The 18,657-nt window shown below is 64.8% G+C and overlaps 2 protein-coding genes across 3 annotated transcripts; both read left to right on the top strand.

Moving 5' to 3' along the window:
* The first annotated feature begins 1,086 nt into the window (after positions 1 to 1,086).
* Positions 1,087 to 5,367, top strand: CCM2L (CCM2 like scaffold protein). Its single transcript, XM_076351862.1, has 10 exons — positions 1,087 to 1,144; positions 1,436 to 1,603; positions 1,944 to 2,027; positions 2,151 to 2,334; positions 3,042 to 3,496; positions 3,573 to 3,708; positions 3,849 to 3,912; positions 4,112 to 4,259; positions 4,436 to 4,574; positions 4,818 to 5,367. The coding sequence occupies exons 1-10, from the start codon at positions 1,115 to 1,117 to the stop codon at positions 5,093 to 5,095; spliced, it is 1,686 nt and encodes a 561-aa protein (XP_076207977.1). The 5' UTR covers positions 1,087 to 1,114; the 3' UTR covers positions 5,096 to 5,367.
* Positions 5,368 to 7,328: 1,961 nt separating this feature from the next.
* HCK (HCK proto-oncogene, Src family tyrosine kinase) lies at positions 7,329 to 17,865 on the top strand. Of its 2 annotated transcripts, none has more exons than XM_076351980.1 (13): positions 7,329 to 7,387; positions 9,070 to 9,190; positions 9,638 to 9,680; positions 9,955 to 10,054; positions 10,203 to 10,301; positions 10,464 to 10,567; positions 11,002 to 11,151; positions 11,640 to 11,792; positions 12,128 to 12,310; positions 12,783 to 12,859; positions 15,375 to 15,528; positions 15,798 to 15,929; positions 17,292 to 17,865. In XM_076351980.1, the coding sequence occupies exons 2-13, from the start codon at positions 9,071 to 9,073 to the stop codon at positions 17,492 to 17,494; spliced, it is 1,518 nt and encodes a 505-aa protein (XP_076208095.1). In that variant the 5' UTR covers positions 7,329 to 7,387; position 9,070; the 3' UTR covers positions 17,495 to 17,865. The 2 variants fall into 2 exon arrangements, with proteins under 2 accessions (XP_076208095.1, XP_076208094.1); XM_076351979.1 differs by lacking the exon at positions 7,329 to 7,387 and adding an exon at positions 8,798 to 8,942.
* The last annotated feature ends 792 nt before the right edge of the window (positions 17,866 to 18,657 follow it).

Raw genomic sequence — 18,657 nt, 5'->3', positions numbered from 1 at the left:
CATCCCTGCCCCCCCCCCAGGTGCTGGGACCTGGCGGCCGCTGTCACGTACTGTAAATACTCTGTGTGCCACCTTCTTCTCTGGGACCCTCGGCGTGGGCGGGGGGGTGAGCAGGAGGCCAGGGTCCGTACCGAGACTTTTTTGTATACCACAAACTTTTTGTATATTTTTAATTTTGCTGCAACATGAGATATTAAATTCATTTCAATAAGCCCTGCCTACGGGAACCTGTCCTTGCCGGCACCTCCGGCTCACGCCCTGGGCTCCGCAGCAGGGCAGGACGCTGCCCCTCTGTCCCGGGGTGCTTGGGGACGCTGGGGGATGGAGCAGGATGGCTGCAGCGGTGCTGCCTGTCCGGTGTCGGTGGTCCTGGCCGGTGCTGGCCCCAGTGTGGCAGCCGGCAGGGAAGGGGTGTGCGGGCAGGATGCAGCATGTCAGGGAGGAAGCTGCTGGACATGGCCGCTGCCGGGCCAACCTCCTCCCTGCCGGAGGCCCCGATCCCCGGCTGACCCCCAGACCCACGGCGGGCTCGGGCCCCGCGGGCGGCCATGGGGAGGGGGTGCTGGGTGCAGCCGCACGGGCTCCTGCCGGTGCCGTTCCCTGTGCCAGGGCCCCGCATGGGCAGGGCAGGAGGGGGGCAGCGAGGGCCGGGAGCCCCCAGCGCTGCCCCATGAGGATGGGGCTGATGTGGGGTCATGGGGCAGTGGAACTGGCCCCAGGCCCAGGGGGGAGCCCTGCGGCAGCAAAGGGCAAGGGGCTGCTCTGCATCTGGGTCCCACGAGCACCCCCAGTCCCAGCCCCAGTGCCTGCTCCGGTCCCATCACAGCCTACTTCAGCCCCTGCTTCTGCTTAAGTACCAGCCCAGCCCCAGTCCTAGTCCCAGCCCCAGTCCCAGTCCCAGTCCCAGTCCCAATCCCAGTCCCAGTCCCAGTCCCATTCCCAGTCCCAGCCCAGCCCAGCCCAGCCCAGGCCAGCCCAGTCCCAGCACCCCCCCAGGAGGGGCAGGAACTCACATCCCAGCCATCCTGGTGGAGTTTCCGACACAGGAAAACGCAGCGGCGCCGAGCGGGGCGGTGGGGGCGGCTGTGCTGGGAGGCAGTGCCACGGCCCCGCCATGGACTGCGAGGCCAAGAAGGGGAAGAAGGTGCGTGGGCCTGGGGCTGGTGTCCCGGGGGGCTGGCGGGAGGATGGGAGCGGGCGAGATGCACAGGGACACCAGGACGAGGGGCCCTGCACCCCCTCCCACGACACAGCAGGGAGACGTGGGGTCGCCACTCGCTGCCCCTGGAACCGCCCAAATGGTGCAAATTTGGGATCAGCGAGCAGAGAGGTGCCCAGCCCCTCCTCAGGCACCGGGTGCCCGCGGACCCCACGCATGGCTGCCAGGGTTGGGTGCCCAGCACTGACGTGTCCCGGTGCCCGCTCTCCCTGCCAGGGCTTCGTGTCGCCCATCAAGCGGCTCGTTTTCCCCAAGGCAGCTCGGAGGCCAGCGCTCCGCAGCAGCGTCTACCGGCGGCCGCTGCACTCAGTGCCCCTCTACCCCCCCGACTACCTGATCGACCCCCAGATCCTGCTGCACGACTACGTGGAGAAGGAGGTGAAGGTAAGGGGGTGGGAGATGCCCAGGGATGCCCGGGGTCCCTGCCTGTGCATGGCAGGGGGGACAAGGCCACCTCACCACGCTGAGAGCCACCACCCGTGGTAGCCAGGAGGGTCCTGGTCCCCTCCCTGCCTGGGCTATGCCCAGGGAGGGGGAGGGTGGGCTGGGGGTGCAGGGAGGACCCCCCCATTGCAGGATCTCCCTGCACCCCAGGGAGATGCATCCTGCCCATGTGGACGTGGGTGCTCCGGGGGAGGCTCTGGGCCATGGGGTGGGGAGGATGCATGCCCCAGCCCCCTGGCCCCAGCCCCCTCAAGCTGCCCTGGGTTTTGTCCCCCCCCAGTTTTTAGGCCACCTGACATGGGTGACGGCCTCCCTGAACCCCTCCAGTCGGGATGAGGTGCTGCAGCTGCTGGACATGGCCAGGGTAAGAGGGATCCCAAAGCCCCCCCCCCCCCGGAGTGCCCCACAGCGCTGCCCAGAGGGTGGGTACCAGGTGCCCCATGCTGCTGGGTGCCTCACGCCACTGGCATGCGCTCTGGGCCCGCAGCAGCTGAAGGAGCTGCCGCTGCAGACGACGCCGGAGCAGGACAGCATCCTCAGCCTCTCTGCCCGCTGCCTCCTGCTCACCTGGCGCGACAACGAGGAGCTGATCCTGCGCATCCCCACCCATGAGATCGCCGCGGCATCCTACCTGCGTGACGATGCCCTGCACCTCCTCATCCTCAAAACTGGTGTGGATGTCCGGCTGGGGCCAGCCCCCTCCAGCCCCAGTTTCCCCAGGGCCCCGGGGGTGATGGGGAGGTGCTGGGTCCGGCCGGGACAGCAGCATGGGCTGAGCACAAAAGCCCACACTGTCCCCCCCGGCTCTTTGAGGGGCTCGGTGGGGGTCTGCTTCCCCAGGGCTGAAGGGAGGGCACTGCCTTGGGCACCCTGCTGGGGCTCCCCGCCGTCCCTGCTCCGCAGGGCTCCCCGTTCTCGGGCTCTGTGCTGCCCCAGCAGGCAGGTCCTAGCCGCGCCTCCAGCCCTGGTTGCCTTTAATGGCAGGAGGAGAGGAGGGTGGAAGCGACCCCCGTCCCCCCCCCGCACATGGAGCCCCAGAAGGGTGCAGGGGCTCCGGTGCTTTGATCAGCAAACCCAGGCTCAGCTGCCAGCCGCAGGCAGGGTCCCTGGGGAGGGGGCTGCTGCCAGGCTGAGCTCCAGCCTGCATGTGGAGCCCTGCCCCACTGCCTCTAATCCCCCTGCCCCTAATCCCCCTGCCCCAGCCCCACTGCCCCCAATCCAGTGGGGCTCCCCTGTCCCCACCCCACCACCCCCATCCCTCTGCATCCCACCTGGCTGGTGGGACAGGGCAGCCAGGGCAGGGTCTGGGTCTGGGGGCCGGGCAGGGTGGGCAGCACAGCCCCCTGCCCTGATGCCCAGTCTCTCCTCGCTGCCCCAGGCCTGGGAGTGGACCCGGTCCCTGCCGGAGCGCACCCCGAGGCAGCCCCGGCTGGTGTGCCAGAGGTGTTCCCCGCTGAGAAGCGGCCAGGGGGCTCATGGCCGGAGGGGGGTCGACTGGGGGGCCCGATGGAGCGGCGGCACACCATCTGCAGCCTGGACTGGCGGGCGGCGCGGGGCGGGCAGGAGGGCCGGCAGGGCGGCAGCCTGGAGCGGCGGCGGGGCGGCAGCTGGGAGCGGCGGCAGCGCGGGCGGCCCTCAGGCAGCTGGGAGCGGCGGCAGCCCTGCAGCGGCAGCTGGGAGAGGCGGCGGGCCGGCACCGCTGGCGGCAGCTGGGAGCGCGGCACCGGCTTTGGCAGCTGGGAGCGGCGGCACACCGGCAGCAACCCCCTGGACCCCCAGGAGCCCTGCCCCGACGCCTACTCCAACCTCGTCATCCTCGCTGTGCCCAACAGGGTAAGTGGCCCCGGCACACGGCCACCCGCCAGCACCCACCCGCCCACCCACGCTCCCTCCCTCCCTCCCACTCCAGGATGCCGCCGAGGAGTCCTGTGCGCTCATCTGCCAGGTCTTCCAGATCATCTACGGGGACCAGAGCATCGAGTGTGTGGACCGTGCCGGATACCACTACACCTCCACGCCCACGCGGCCCTGGCTCTCCAGCAGGAGTGAGTGGCCGGGGACAGGCATGGGGTTGCCGAGCAGGGCGGCACGGGGCTGAGGGCAGGGGTGCGCGGGCACAGCACGGGGGGCAGGTGCCATGGCAGAGGCTTGGCCCCACTCTCAGACCTCGGCTCTCCCTCCACAGGCGAGAGCTGCCGCACGGACGGGACGTACGGCTACGACGCCGACTTCAGCTGCTGCAGCTCCTTGTGAGTCTGGCTCCTCCCAAGGTGCCCCTGCCCCAGGGTGGGTGCCCCTGCACCGGAGTGGGTCCCCCTGCCTCAGGGTGGGTGCCTGTCCTGGCTGCAGAGATGCCCCAGCCCTGCCCGATGGCCAGTGCTCTGCAGCGAGGGGGGCAGGCGGGCACACGAGGGGTGCCGGGACCCGCTGACCCCCGTCCTCCTGCAGCAACGGCTCCCATGAGACCTTCGAAGCCTATTACAGCGGTGCCTCCTCACCCTCCTTCCACCGATCCCACCACAGCCTGGCCACTGCCTGCAGCGGCAGCGACCAGAGCGGCACGGGGCTGGAGCAGCTGCAGGACTACATGGTGACGGTGCGGGCATGGGGACGGGCGAGGGGCCCTGCTCGGTGCCAGCGGCTGGGGAGGGGGGGCGGTGGGCAGGTCTGAGCCCCCCACACCGGGGAGCAGCTGGCAGGGTGCAGAGGGGGGGGGCCGGGGCTATGCACTCCTGCTGTCCCCAGCCCCGACCCATCCCCATGTCCCCGCAGCTGCGCAACAAGCTGTCACCGCAGGAGATCCAGCAGTTCGCCCTCCTGCTCCGCGAGTACCGCCTGGGCACGCCGGTGCGGGAGTACTGCGCCGAGCTCCTGCGCCTCTACGGGGACCGCAGGAAATTCCTCCTCCTGGGTGAGTGTCTGGGCTCCCGCTGCAGCCACCCTGTGTCACCATGTCACCCTAGTGATGTCTGTGCATTGCTTGGGGACGGGGTGCTGGTGCTGGGTGTGCTCCGGGGGGTGTTGGTACCTCGCTGCTTGCGGGGGACGGGATGGGATGAGCCCCCTGCAAGCAGCCGGTGGGGCTGGCTGGCATCGCACCCCAGTGCTGCCCACCCGGGCAGGGTCACCCTCAGGCTCACGGTGCCCATGGCAGGAATGAGGCCCTTCATCCCCGATCAAGACATCGGGTACTTTGAGACCTTCCTGGAGAGCATCGGCATCCGGGAGGGCGGGATCCTCACCGACAGCTTCGGCCGCATCAAGCGCAGCATGAGTAACACGTCGGCCTCGGCCGTGCGCAGCTACGACAGCTGGTCCCTGCGCTCCGAGTCCGAGTCCTTCAACCGCATGATCACGGACATCACCCACGACATCGAGGCACTGGCGCAGGATGAGGAAGAGGAGGAGGAGGAAGAGGACAACTACCTGTGAGGGAGTGCCAAAACCCGGCGGTCCCCTCCCTGCTTGCCAGTGCGGTGCTGCACCTCCAAGCCCAGACTTGCCAGGTTCCCAGCTCTGCTCCAGTGCCTGGAAGGGGGGACATTGTCTCCCCCCTTTGTCACTGCAGGAGGGGACAGGGGCTCTGCACCGCCCTGGCAGCTCTCGGCAGGGCTGACGGCATCACGGGGCAGCTGTAGCGGTGGGGGAGCCCTCAGCCAGCAATGCCATGTGCTGTAATATCTGTGGATTGCAATTAAACGCCGGGGCTGGGAGCAGAGCAGGTTCTTCCCTGGGGAAAGGCCATGCCGGGGTGGGGGGGGCTGCTGTGGCGGGGGGCAAGCTGGGGCAGGGGGGCTGCTCGCAGCCCTGCCAGGCACCGCGCTACTGCTGGGCTGGGACACCCTGTTCACCCCGGTGTCACATGCAGGTCGCTCTCGGAGTCAGGGTGCTCCTGGCTGTGCCAGGCTGGCCCCGGGGGACGCTCCTGGCAGCGCGGGACCCTGGGGAGCTCAGAGCAAGGTAGGGGGCCAGCAAGGGTGTGCTGGGATGGGGGGGGCTGGTGGCCACAGCTGACCCGCTGCTGCCTGCGCTGCCGGCCTGGGCGCACCCCAGTAAAGCATTTGCCTTCCAACACGGGGGGAGCGGCGGGGAAGACTGTTCCTGCCAGGAAAGCACCCGAGAGCCCCCGCAGCCCCGGGGATGCCCTGAGCAGGGGCTGGCGGCGCAGCATCCCCCGTCCTGCTGCTGAGCGGCCTGGTGCGAGGGCAGGGCTGGGGGCTGGGGGATGCTGAGATGCAGGCCATACCGCGGGCAGCCATCCCCCGTTCCCGTGAGCGACGTCCCTGCGACACCCGGCCAGCTGTGGGGCCGCAGGTGTTTCCCAAAAGGAAGTTCCTGCCCCGGGACCCGGCTTCCTGCAGCGCCGCCCTGCAGCCCTCCCGCCAGCGAGGGATGGGGCTGCACTCCCCGCCGGCCGGCTGGCCCCCGGCTGATGGCCCCTGGCCACTGTCCCCTGGCCACTGTCCCCTGGTCGATGTCCCCGAGCCGGTGTACCCCAGCCGCTGTCCCCTGAGCCGATGTCCCCGGTCGATGTCCCCCAGCCACTGTCCCTCAGCGGAGGCTGTGGGACGGCGCTGCAGCCCCCGGCCAGTGCGTGGGCAGGCAGATGCTGGGGCTGCCAACAGCAACTTATTTTTTCTCTTAAAAAATTTACGTATGCAAATCCTCATGCAGACGAGGCGCTCGCCGCCCTGGCTGCTTCCTCTGACGCTCCGGAGCCACAGCAGGGGCTGGGCCCGGCTGTGCCTGCCCGCGATGGTCAGTGTCACGGCGGAACCGCGGGTCACTTTGCTGCTGCCATCCCTGTCCCAAATTTAGGGGTGCTCTGGGTGAACCAGAGCAAAGGCTGGAGCGCTGTGGGGCTGGGGAGGGGACCTGGGAGAACTTCTGGCATGGGAACACCGGGGCCAGGAGAGACACAGCAAAGCCCATGGCCTCCCTGGCCCCTCCGGGCTGGGCTGCACAGCGCGAGCCCCATGCCCTGCACCCCCCCATGCTCTGCACCCTGCTTTGCCCTGCACCCCCCGCCGTGCCCTGCACCCCGTCACGGGCCAGTGCTCGGGGGTTTCCTCTTTTCTCTTCCCTGGGGACAGAGAACCAGGCTCACACCGTGGCCAGCCTGTGCTGACCCCGTGCCCCCCACTGCCGCCCACGGCCCCGCGCCGGGTGAGGAAACAGCCCGGGGGCCGCTCTGGGGTGCCGGGACCCAAATCCCCCCCTGGGCTGCCGGGGGCAGCGGGGCCGCGGGTGGAGAGCAGGGCTCTGGCATCCATTGGGAGGACGTAAAAGTGACCCCCACGGCAGCGGGGTCCCCGCGGGGCCGGGCCGGGCCGAGCTGGGGTGTCCCTGCGGGCAGCACGTGCGCCCTTGAAAGCCACCTTCGGTCCACGGGGGTCCCGCTTGGATCGGGGGTTCCCGCTTGGACCGGGGGGGTCCCGTTCGGTGCGTGATGGGGGTCCCCGCTCCCCCCGGTTTGGGGCCCCCGGGGCCGGTACAGGGAGGTATCGGCCGTGCCCGCCCCGTCGGGCAGCACCGGCGGAGTTGGGGGGGGTCCCGCGGTCCCGGGACGGCACCGGGGGGCGGGGCCTTACCGGGGAGGGGCGGGGCCTTACCGGGGCGGGACGGCGGGCGCGCGGCCGGGCAGAGCGCAGCGGCGGCAGCAGCCCCGGCTCCGGGACGGGGACGGGGACCGGGACCGGGACGTGCCCCGGGACGGCGGCGGAGGTGAGAGCGGAGCGGAGCCGAGCCGCGGGCTGAGCTCCGAGGGCGGCGGGGCCGGGCGGGGGGAGCCCCGGTGCCGGTCTCGGGCAGCCCGGTCGGTCGGTCCCTGCCCCGGGCCAGCTGTCGTTGCCTCGGTCCTGCTCCGTGCCGGCCCCGGCCCCGGCCCCGCCCGGTGCAGCGGCCCCTGGGTGCCCGGGGGGCAGGCGGTGGCGGGGTGCCCCGGGGGGGGCACGGTGTAGTCCCGGGGAGGTGATGCCTGCCGGTGGCCTTGCAGGGGCTGTTGGGGACCTGCCACTGCCCGCCCCGCCAGCGAGGGCATGGGGCAGCGAGGGCATGGGGCTGCGGGCAGCCACGCTCTCGGGGCGATGGGCTCTCCCCATCCCACCTGGTCCCCATGGCTGGGGACAGCCACAGGGGCTGTGGGACACGGCTCTCCGGGGTGGGATGCACCAGGAGCTGCTGCTCCCACCGGCGTTCCCTGTGCTGGCAGGCCTCGGCACTGTGCCGCGGGAGCCGGCAAGAAAGCCACGGCCACACGGTCAGTGCATGTAGCGGTGAGCCGGGATGCCGGGGGGCTGGGTGGCCGTGGGACTCTCGGACCCCCCAGAGGTGTTTGTGCTTTGTAGGGCCGAATGCTGCGACCCAGTGTGGGATGGGCACAGCAAATACCTGCGGCGGTGCCGGCACGGGCCGCAGCTGAGTTTCAGCCAGGCGCTGTGTGGGTTTGCCAGGATGGATCTGGCACCGGGCTTTGCCAGCGGACGATCCCGAGCCTGCACCCGGGGCATCTCTGGCAAGGGGGATGTGCTGTCTGGGGCCATCGCTGCTGCTCCTGCTCTGCCCTGGGGAGCGGGGCCAGCCCAGGCTTGAGCACACTGGGAAGGACGAGGAGTGACCGTGGGGTGGGTGGGAGGTGACAGGGATGTCCCTCGAGGGCTTTGGTGGTGCTGCTGGTGCCCGGCTGCTCCCCCAGCGAGGCCGGCGGTGCTGTGCACGTCGCAGGGCCTCACTCAGCCCTGAGCTTCCTCCTTCACTGTCACTGCCGGCACCTTCTCCTTTCTCTGCACCGAGGTCTCCCCTGGACAAGGGAAGTGCCTTTGCAGGGGTTTTCCCCTGCTCTCGCTGCACGTTTTCCTGCTGATGTTTCCTGGGGAGCTGGAGAAAGCTGAGCATTTGCATTCGCCCTGGGCCGGTGGCTGTTTGAGGCAGCTCCACCCCAGCAGAGAGCAGACGGGGAGCACGGTGGAGAGCGGTGACGCGTGGCAGCGCGGCAGCCACGGCCGCGCCGAGGAATAGGGGGGCCACAAGCACCAGTGATGCTGGACGGGGAGCCCCGAGCTGCGGGGGAGCCCCTCCGTGATGGGGGTCCTGCTTTGCAAAGAGGCTCTTTCCTGCCATGATGCTGAGCACCTGCACCGCCAGCCGAGGAAGGCCTTTTCGGGCTGCTCCGTGGCACACCACCATGCTCCTTGCCCGGTGCCCCGTCACCCTGCCGCTGTCACCGACCTCGGCTCTGTGAGGGGACCGGAGCCCTCTCTGCCCGTGGCAGTGCAGCCGGGTGGGCATCGTGGCCCCGTGCCATGTGCCGGCACCGTGCTGTGCCGGGCGGGAACTGCTGGGAGCGGGGCTGGAGCGGGGCTTTTGCCTCTGTCGCAACGGCTTCGCTTCCCCTCCCTTGGCTGCAGGATGGGTTGCGTGAAGTCAAAGGAAGCTGGTGTCCAAGAGAAGATAAAAACCGACCCTGACCCCAGCCCCAGCCTCCAGCAGGGCCATTACGTGAGGGACCCCACAGCCGCCAACAGGACGGTGAGTGGGAGCTGCTGGCTGAGCTGGGGGCGTGGGACCAAGCCATCACGGGGGGCTCAGCCCCTCTCCTCGCTGGAGCTGCCAGCACTGAGAGCGGAGCCGGCTGCAGGCGCTGACAGTGCCCATGTCCCAGGGCAGGGGGCTTGGCTGTGGGACGGGAGCGCAGAGTCTGGCCCAGCTTGTGCTGGGGCAGGCACAGAGCGAACCTGGTTGGAATCAAAGAATTATGGAAAAAGAGAGAGAAAAGTGAAGATGTTTGGGAGGGGGCAGAAATGCTGGTGCTGGGCAGGTTGGCGAGCCGGGCGCTGCCAGCGCTGCCCCTTGGGTGCCCTCCTGCCCCTGCCGCTCGCTGCTGGGGGCTGGGGCCATGGTGGGGCTGAGACCCCCGTAGGGTACGGGTCTCTGCCACCCGCAGCATCACTCCCTGGTTTCTGTCCTGCTTTCCAGAACAATGATGTCCCCGGTGTGGCCGTGCCCCTGCCCGAGTATGGTAGGTGCAGGGGCAGCTGCAAGCAGGTGCACAGGGTGGGAGCGTGCAGGGGGAGCGTGGCCAGGTCCTCTCCAGCCTGGGTCGAACGCTGCCGGTCCTGGCGGGACGGGAGCTCTGGGCTTCCTCGAAGGCCAGATGTGGCCGTGGCACGATGAAGATGGAGGCACTGGGTGCTGCAGGGATCCTGGCCGGTGTCCTGGCTGCACATGGCAGGGGCGGCCAGGCGCCCCATCCCAGCACGGGGAGGGGTGCCCAGGGAGCTCCCTCGCTGCAGGCTCGGAGGACAGTGTGGTGCTGGCGCTCTACGACTACGAGGCAATGCACGCTGGGGACCTGAGCTTCCAGAAAGGGGAGCGGCTGAAGGTGCTGAAGGAGTAAGTGCTGCCGGTGTCCCCCTGCCCCGGGGTCTCCTGAAGGCTCGCGTGGCCCTGCTGGGGTTTTTTTCTGGAATTTGCCCCTGGAGGAGCTGGCAGTGCCCAGTGCCAGGTGCCATGGGCCGACCCGATGCCGTTTCTGTCGCAGGTCAGGGGAGTGGTGGCAAGCGCGGTCACTGGCAACGGGGTGCGAAGGCTTCATCCCCAGCAACTACGTTGCCCCAGCCGACTCGCTGGAGACAGAGGAGTGAGTCCGTCCCTCCATGGCACATCCCGGCCCCGTGCAGTCCCGTGCTCCCCCGTAGCTGTCCCCGCTCCTGCCCCATGTCCTGCCCCCAGCCCTGATCCACGCTCGCCTTAGCTCTCCCACCCCCGGCAGCGTTCGTTGGTTCATTTGTTCCTGCTGCAGGTGGTTTTTCAAGGGCATCAGCCGGAAGGATGCGGAGCGGCAGCTCCTTGGCCCCGGGAACGTGATCGGGTCCTTCATGATACGGGACAGCGAGACGACAAAAGGTCCGGAGGGGTGCCCGCAGCACGGTGGTGGGGAGCGGCTGCCCTGGAGGGGCCTCCCTCACTCACACTTGCCTGGCAGAGGAGCTCGGGAGGTGCCTCCCCAGCCCGGGGGCTCTGCTTTGCTGTGGGACAGGGACTGGGGGTCCCATGCTCCTGCTGCAAGTGTCCCCACAAGAGCCCGTGGTGCTGCCACATGTCCGAGCCCCGTGGCAGGGATGGGGGGGACGTGCCCCTTTGAGGCTGCTTTCGATGTTTGGGGCACAGGTATAGCTGGCCTTGTGCTTGGGGCCAAGGGGGTGGCGGCAGCACGGTGGGGACGGGTGCTGCAATGATGGCTCCGCTGGGTGATGGCACCGCGCATGCCGCGAGATGGCCGGGCGCAGCGGGGACGTGCCCTCCACACAGGGGCTGGCAGCTCACCCCTCCCCAAACAGGCTGCTACTCACTGTCGGTGCGGGACGGGGACGACCTGCAGGGCGGCACGGTGAAGCATTACAAGATCCGGACACTGGATAGTGGCGGCTTCTACATCTCCCCGCGCAGAAGCTTTGATACGCTGCAGGAGCTGGTCCAGTACTACAAGGGTGAGCCCTGGGGTGCCTGGACCCCCCACCCCAAATGGGGCTTTGTCCCTGAGCCGAGCAGCTGCCGGGCAGCCGGGGGCACACAGAGGCCAAGGGGCTCCTGCCCATCACTGCTGGGCTCCCGCTGTGGCTCCGGCTGTGATGTGCAGCGACTCCCGGACCTTCCCCTGGCGCGGTGCCCGGCTTGCTGACTGTCATAGCCATGGGTGTCAGTGTCCCCAAATGCCCGCAGCGCCCAGGACTCCCCCTCCCCGGGCAGGCCAGTGTCCTGGCTGCACCGGCGCGGTGCAGTAATGTCCGGCAGGGCAGAGCGATTCCGGCAGGGCTGGGCTGCGATGGCCAGTGTTCGATGTGTCCCCAGTGTTCGCAGTGGGGCGCGTGGTGCCAGGACGTGCCCTGCGGCCACGGAGGCTGTCGTGGGCTCCGCTTCGAAGCGTGAAGCGGATGGTGAGACAGGCTGGCTGACAGCTCTCGGCACTCCCCGGCAGGGCAGAGCGACGGGCTGTGCCAGAAGCTCACCTACCCCTGCTGCGTGCCCAAACCACAGAAGCCCTGGGAGAAGGATGCCTGGGAGATCCCTCGGGAGTCGCTGAGGCTGGAGAGGAAGCTGGGAGCCGGGCAGTTCGGAGAAGTGTGGATGGGTGAGAGCGAGGGGGAGGGAGCTGGGAGGAAGATGAAGGTGATGGTGGAGAAGGAAGGGTGAGGGATGGGAGAGGAGGTGGAGGGATGGTGGGGTGGCAGAGGCAGGGAGGGCGCGACCTGTGGGAGCGGAGCACGGGGAAGTGGAGGTGGCCCTGGCCTTAATGCAGGGACTGCTCGGGGCTGGGTGTGTGGGGACAGCCCTGGACTGCGCGTGGTCTCCAGTCCTCGCGCAGCAGCTCCGTCTGCAGCAGTGGGTGCTTTGGCACCAAAATCCAGTGCTCCCAGTGCCTGGGCACTGGGCAGGCTGGGAATGGTCTGTTGTGCCACCCCGCAGCTACCTATAACAAGCACACCAAGGTGGCGGTGAAGACGATGAAGCCGGGCAGCATGTCCGTGGATGCCTTCTTGGAGGAGGCGAACCTGATGAAGACGCTGCAGCACGACAAGCTGGTGAAGCTGCATGCGGTCGTCACCAAGGAGGAGCCCATCTACATCATCACCGAGTTCATGGAGAAAGGTGCTGCCCATGCCCCTGTGTGGTGGCCGCGGGCCAGGCCAGGCAGCGGTACCCGGGTGCCCCGGGGATGGTGCAGAATCAGCCCCTCCTGCATCCCCGGGGTTGGCCGTGGGCTCTGCACTGGCTGCCGGGGCACTGGGAGCGGGGCCGGCTCCTGCCACCGTGTGTCCGAGTGCGCTGGGGCAGGGTGCCGGGCCGGGGGATGCGGTGACAGCCCTGGGAGAGGGAGGGATGGGGACAGGGGGCAGATGAGGAGGAGCGCTCCGCAAGGCAGGCAGGAGTCTGCAGCGGGGGTTGCTCCTCCGCCCAATCCATGGGAGCGGGCTGGGGGGTCAGGTGTCTTTCCTGACCAAGTCCCCGCGTTGTGCTTGGCTCCCTGGGACCCTGTGCTGCCCACAGGACCCGTGCCACCCCGAGGGTGGGCGCAGGCTCCGGCTGAGCCATCAGCCCCGCCACCCTTCTCTGACCACAGGGAGCTTGCTGGATTTCCTGAAGAGCGACGAGGGGAGAAAGCAGCCGCTCCCGAAGCTGATCGACTTCTCTGCCCAGGTGAGGAGGGAACAACCCTCCCCCAGCTCCCTGCTCCCACTCCCCCTTGCCCCCGAGAAGGGCGAGCGGGGGGATCGAGGAGCCCAAGAGCTTACCTGGGACTTGGGCAGTGCCTTGTTTGAACAGGCAAACACTGGGGGTGGGGGGGATGCAGGAAAGGAGCCGGTGAGGTTTCCCTGCGGTGCTGCCCTCACACCCTGCGGGCAGTCAGCTGCCTGCTCGCCCCGCGGGTCCAGCTGCCGGCACAGCAGCAGGTGTGTGTGAAAGGAGAAGTGGCAGCTTCCTCCCCGCTAGCCCGTTAACTGCAGCACAGTGCCTCGCCAGAGCCGCACGGAGCCCGGGGGGTTTTGGCCAGGCTGCTCCTTCCGAGGAGCCAGGAAATCTGTGTCTTCTAAGGCCGCCGTGGTTTCTGCAGCCCTCGCAGCCTGCGGTGCCGTTGCATTTTGTGGAAGTCACGGGTGGTGAGGGTCGGAGCTTGTTTTCACTGCTCGCGTTCGCACGGTCCCTTCTCCAGGACACGCAGGTGCCGGTTGGCGTGGCCCGTCTGAGCCCAGGGCTCCCTGGAGAGCAGCCATGGCAAAGCTATCGACGTCTATCCATTGCTGCTGATGTGATAGTTACCTGCAAACAACACGCTCTGTGCGATAGAGCCTTGTCTGCAAACTTTGCAAAAGTCCCACAAAACCCCGCGCGGCCGCACGCCCACCCCGTGTCACCCCGGCACCAGCTGCCGTGCTCCAGGGCAGCATCTTACACCCGCTCGGGCCGTGCCCCTGGCAGGACCTACCTACAGCTGCGGCAGCGTTAAGCTTCATATGCTTAATATGAGCTCTACAGCCTGGGCATTTTGCTGCTTTCACAGTGCCTGGGGGAGTGAGCTGGGCACGGCTTCTGGAAGGGAGCGTAGTGTGTTATGTTACCCCACAGCCATCCCTACAGGGATGTGGTTCGTTAAAATCATCTACCTGCCAAAGGGCCGTCACGGGCTGCGGGAAGGCAGCTGGAGAGGCAGGAGGGCTCGGTGAAAATCGTTTTGGGGATATTTTCAGGAGCCGATTTCGAGTACAGCTGAGTGTGCTGTTATACATCTAGCTTCGTGTGTGCAACCATTTGTGCAACCGCTTGTCTTGTCCCTGCTGCTTCTGCAGTGTCCCCAGATGCTGGCCGAATCCAGGAACCCTTTGAGCTAAGCTTGGTACCTCCATGCAATAATGCGTAGAGGTACCTGCGCAACAGGAAAGTCAGGATGGGAGCCCAGGCCCCGGGGGCTTAGACCAGGTCACTGGCTACTCGAGCCGGCTGTGCCAGGGTCTGCTGATCAGCTGTGCAGCCGTGCATGCCATCTGTTCCCAGCAAGCTGGCTCTTGCAAACCTCCCGGCTCGGCTCCGTAGCTCACAGGGGCCGCTTTCTGCAGCACTGAGAAGCAAAGGCTGAAGCGCTTTCATGTGCAGGCAGCAGGCGTGCAGGCAGGCAGGCAGCTAGCGAGCCTGGCACCCAGGCTTGTGCTGGGGCTGAGTCACTGTGAGCAAAACCGTGTCTGTGGTCATGGAAATAATCCTTCCGCTCTTGTGGTGCTTGTTTACTTCTGTATTTTGTGTGGAGAGCTCTGTGAGCAACTTGCACCTTACCCCGGCCTGGCTTGTGCGGGTGTGACGAGGATGGGGAGAGTGTCCCCTCTGGCTGCTCCAGCCCCTTCCCCTCCCAGCTGCTGGTAGCATCCAGGCATGAGATGATTTGGCACAAATTTGGGGGTTGGTTGTGCACACACCAGGTCACCTCTGCATTGATCGGGGCCGATAGCTGCACACACAGCCACAGCCACTGAGTGCAGAGACTTCAGAAGATGGAGCGGGGGGGGATCTTCAGGGGTCGTCACAGCCATCCTGCCCCCAGGCAGGACTGACTCTTCACCAACTATTCTTGAAGACCCCAGGCATCTCCCCACCTTCCTTGGGAGACCCACCACCGCGTTTTTCTGTCCTCACTAGGAACCTCTGCAATGCTGGCCGGCCCTCGCTGCAGCAGTTAAAGTCCATTTGTTGTTCCCTTAGTGTAGAGAGAGGACAGTTTGCTCCCTGCTTCTCTCAAGCAGCTGTTGATGTATTTGGAGACTGGTCTCACGACTTCTCTGAACAGAGAATGATTTACGTCTGCACGGCTACGGATGAAGCAGTTACACCTTGCCTTGTGGACATCCACAGATACTTGCTCGTGAGCACGTCAGCTCCTCGGATGCCAGTTCTCGCTGCTTTTCTCACACAGGGGCTTAAATGGGTTGTGTTGGGCTGCTCACCCAAACCCTGACCTCTTCTGCAAGGGATTCCCTGCACAGAGAGTGGTTCCCATGCAGGAGAGTCAGTCACATCTCCGGCTGTGACTCAGCCTCCTTTCACCCCCTTTCCAAGCGCTGGCCAGAAGCAGTTAACCTCTTTCCATTCCTGGTAACAGTCGCGTTGGGGAGGTTGTGTTATTTCAAACAGCCTCTTTGCATTTTTCTCTTTCCCCTTTTTACAGATTGCGGAAGGAATGGCTTTTATTGAGAAGAGGAACTACATCCACAGAGACCTGAGAGCTGCCAATATTCTGGTGTCGGCAATACTGGTGTGCAAGATTGCAGACTTTGGGCTGGCCAGAGTCATTGAAGACAATGAGTACATGGCCCGGGAAGGTGCGGGAGCTGCTGGGAGCGTCTGGCCGCTTTCTGAGATGGTGAAGGGTTGTGGGATTCCCTTAGAGCCACTTATCAACGTGTAACCTTGGTGGGAAGGACCCTGGGAGGGACGTGATGTGTAAACAGGCAGATGGGGAAACTCCTCTCATTTGCATCACTTCACATCTTCCTCTTCTGTTGGTTTGTTTCTTGTTTCCCATATTTCACCACCAGTTTCTCAGCATTTGGGTTAGAGCTCATGTTTCCCATTGGATCTCTTTGTCCAGGCGCCAAGTTTCCCATTAAATGGACTGCACCAGAAGCCATCAACTACGGATCTTTCACTATAAAATCAGATGTCTGGTCCTTTGGGATCCTCCTGACCGAGATCATTACCTACGGACGCATCCCATACCCAGGTAAGGAGGTGAAACGCCTCCTCTGATCTGGTTCCAAAAGACATGCTCCACCTTCCGGGCCCCATCCATGGGATCCGCTTCTCCGTGGAGTTAGATCGCTGAAAACAGAGGGAATGGTGAGAAATCTGAATCTCACACTGGGAGCAGAGCTCAAAGACGGTAGCACGAGATCTTAAGATGGCAGTTCTGTCTGTGAGCCATGGAGAGGAGCCCAGAGCACGAGACAGTCTCCGAGCAGTCTGCGCCACTCATTTAGCTACATCTACTCTTTGGCCAAGAGCTCACCTAGGATGGATAATTAGGAAGATTTTTCTCCCTGGGAGTCCTCAGTGGACACCAGCTCTTTTCACTGACCTGAAATCCGTGCTGGTGTGACATGGGCCCCCTTTTCACAGCTTCCACAAAGCAGAGCTGGGACATCTCTGGGGAGCCCACGAAATGAGTCCAGGTAGCGATGACTTTGGGGTGCCCACTGCTTTGGGGAGAAGGGCAGCTGCTCTATATACTGCCTTGGGGCTGATCCTGCAAGGAGGTCCTGAGCTCCTCCAGCTCCATGGGAAACCAACAGTAGTCAGGATGTCTAAAAGATCTGGTGTCTCTGTTTCTAAAATAGAAGATCATCTTTTTAATGTGAGAGGATAATTGACTTGCTCCAGGCTGTACCGCATGGCCCCGGGAGAGCGGGTATCACACACCGCAGGTTCCTGGCTCACGGGTTTGTGTCACAGCATTAACACATGGTTTTCTGCCTCCCGCAGCTTAAGCATGTTTGGAAGTAGCACATCAGTTCAGGGCTGGTAGCTGAGCCAAGTGTTTTTGGGAAGGCTCGAACAATCTGTAAATCATCACCATTAGGAACCGCCCTGTATTTTATACTAATTGTTTCTTTGGTACCTTTTTTCCACGGGAAATTACTCTGTACAAGAAAAGTAAAAGTTGCCACAAACCGACCATGAAGGATGTGGGGTGGCATAAAGGGTTGTTGGGGAAGGACCAATTCTGCCGTCACACTAACTTATTTTCATCAGTGACACTGGAAGGAATGGCTCATTAAAGACTCAGCAGATGGAGAAGCGTAGCCTTTATTTTGTGGAAATTTATACAAAACAGTTATAATTCCCATCTGATCTGCTCAACTGGGGTACAAAACTGCAGGCTACAACTAACTCAGCATCTCGGTTGTTCGCATGTTTCCCTGACCGGGAGTAGGAGTTCCCCCTTCCCGACCCCTCTAACCTGTCCTTTTTCTTCCTAGTGACATTGCCCAAAGGGTGGGTAGTTTTGGGTTTGGGCGGTTTTTGCCTTTTAAAGAAATCAGTGATCAACCACGAAACGTTCACCTGTCCTGCCCTGTTTCTCCAGGGATGTCGAGCGTGGAGGTGATCAGGGTGCTGGAACACGGGTACCGGATGCCCCGCACAGAGAACTGCCCCGAGGAGCTGTATGACATCATGATGAGGTGCTGGCAGACCAAACCAGAGGATCGTCCCACCTTCGAGTACACGCAGAGCATTTTGGAGGATTTCTTTACTGCAACAGAGAGCCAGTATCAGCAGCAGCCGTAACGCGGGAAGCTTGGTGAAGGCAGCGGATACCCCGCGCTAGGCCCGCCGTGTTAGCGGCAGCGAGCACATGCACCCTGCTCTTCCCTGTCCCACTCGTGATCTGCCTGCACACGCCTTCCTCTGCCAGCCTGGCCCAGGAACCAGAGCCTCCCCGGTGTGTGCCTGGGCTGGAAGCGGGGGCAGGAGGAAGCCACGCTCAGGCCAGCCCTCCGGGGCTGCCGGACGGAGGGAAAAGCGACGCGGGGCCGTACCTCGTGCCTTTCATGCGTGCCTGAGTGCCCGCGAGGCAGCTGCTCTGGGAAGCACTGGCTGGACGGTGGTTGCTCACGCCGGCAGCGCCACACAAGGAGGGCCGGGGCCGGGCCTGTTTCAGCTGCAAAGGAAAAACCCTCAGATTATTATTATTTTTTTTTTTTTTAATCCTTCTGAGATCTTATCATGCTGTTTTGCAGAAGTAGGTGCTTTGGCTGCGATGGCCTCGGCGAAATGCCGTTACGCTCCGGGTGAGCTGTGCAGCGCCCACGCCACCCGGTCCCTGCGTGTCGGGGAAATCCCAGCGGATTCCCACCCGGCCATGCTGCGATGCAGCACGTCGGCTTGTCCTCGACACAGGATCCTGGGTTTTGAATGTCAACCGTCGCAGAAACACGTCTCTCTCCTCGCCCTCCTGGATTTCCTTCCTAAGTATTTTTCGTGGCACCCCCTCTGCAGAGCGCGAGTTTCGGTGAGGCCGTGCCGGCGAGGTGGGCAGCGCGTGCCGCAGGGTACGGGCAGACATAGACGGTGCTTTACAAGGCAGTCCCTGGACGGGTCCCCCCCCCGCAGCTTGCCTTAGGACAAACTTCTCCAGCCAAGGGCAGCCCTAAGCCGGCCGCCGCCGGCCCCGGCCCGAGGAGCCCTCTCCCTCGGTGGCAGAGCCCCGCTGCTCCGCTCGCGGGCGTGATTTAACCTCTGCTGGGGCATGTGCAGTATTGGCGACGAGCCCGGCGTTCCTTGCGCACTCATTTTATGTTGTCGTCTATTTTTAGTATTTAATGATGGGTTATTCGGGGAAAAGGAGGAAGTAGTATTTTTTTTTTTTAAGATTGCCCTGTCTGTCTTACAGCAGGGAGCTTCTGGGCCTGTGATTATATTTTCCTCATACAAAGAGGCAAAACCCGTCG

Source organism: Aptenodytes patagonicus, chromosome 14 (assembly GCF_965638725.1).
Source record: "Aptenodytes patagonicus chromosome 14, bAptPat1.pri.cur, whole genome shotgun sequence".
NCBI classification, from domain to species: domain Eukaryota; kingdom Metazoa; phylum Chordata; class Aves; order Sphenisciformes; family Spheniscidae; genus Aptenodytes; species Aptenodytes patagonicus.
The sequence above is the reverse complement of the archived record's forward strand: the minus strand, read 5'-3'. Positions and strand labels throughout refer to the sequence as shown.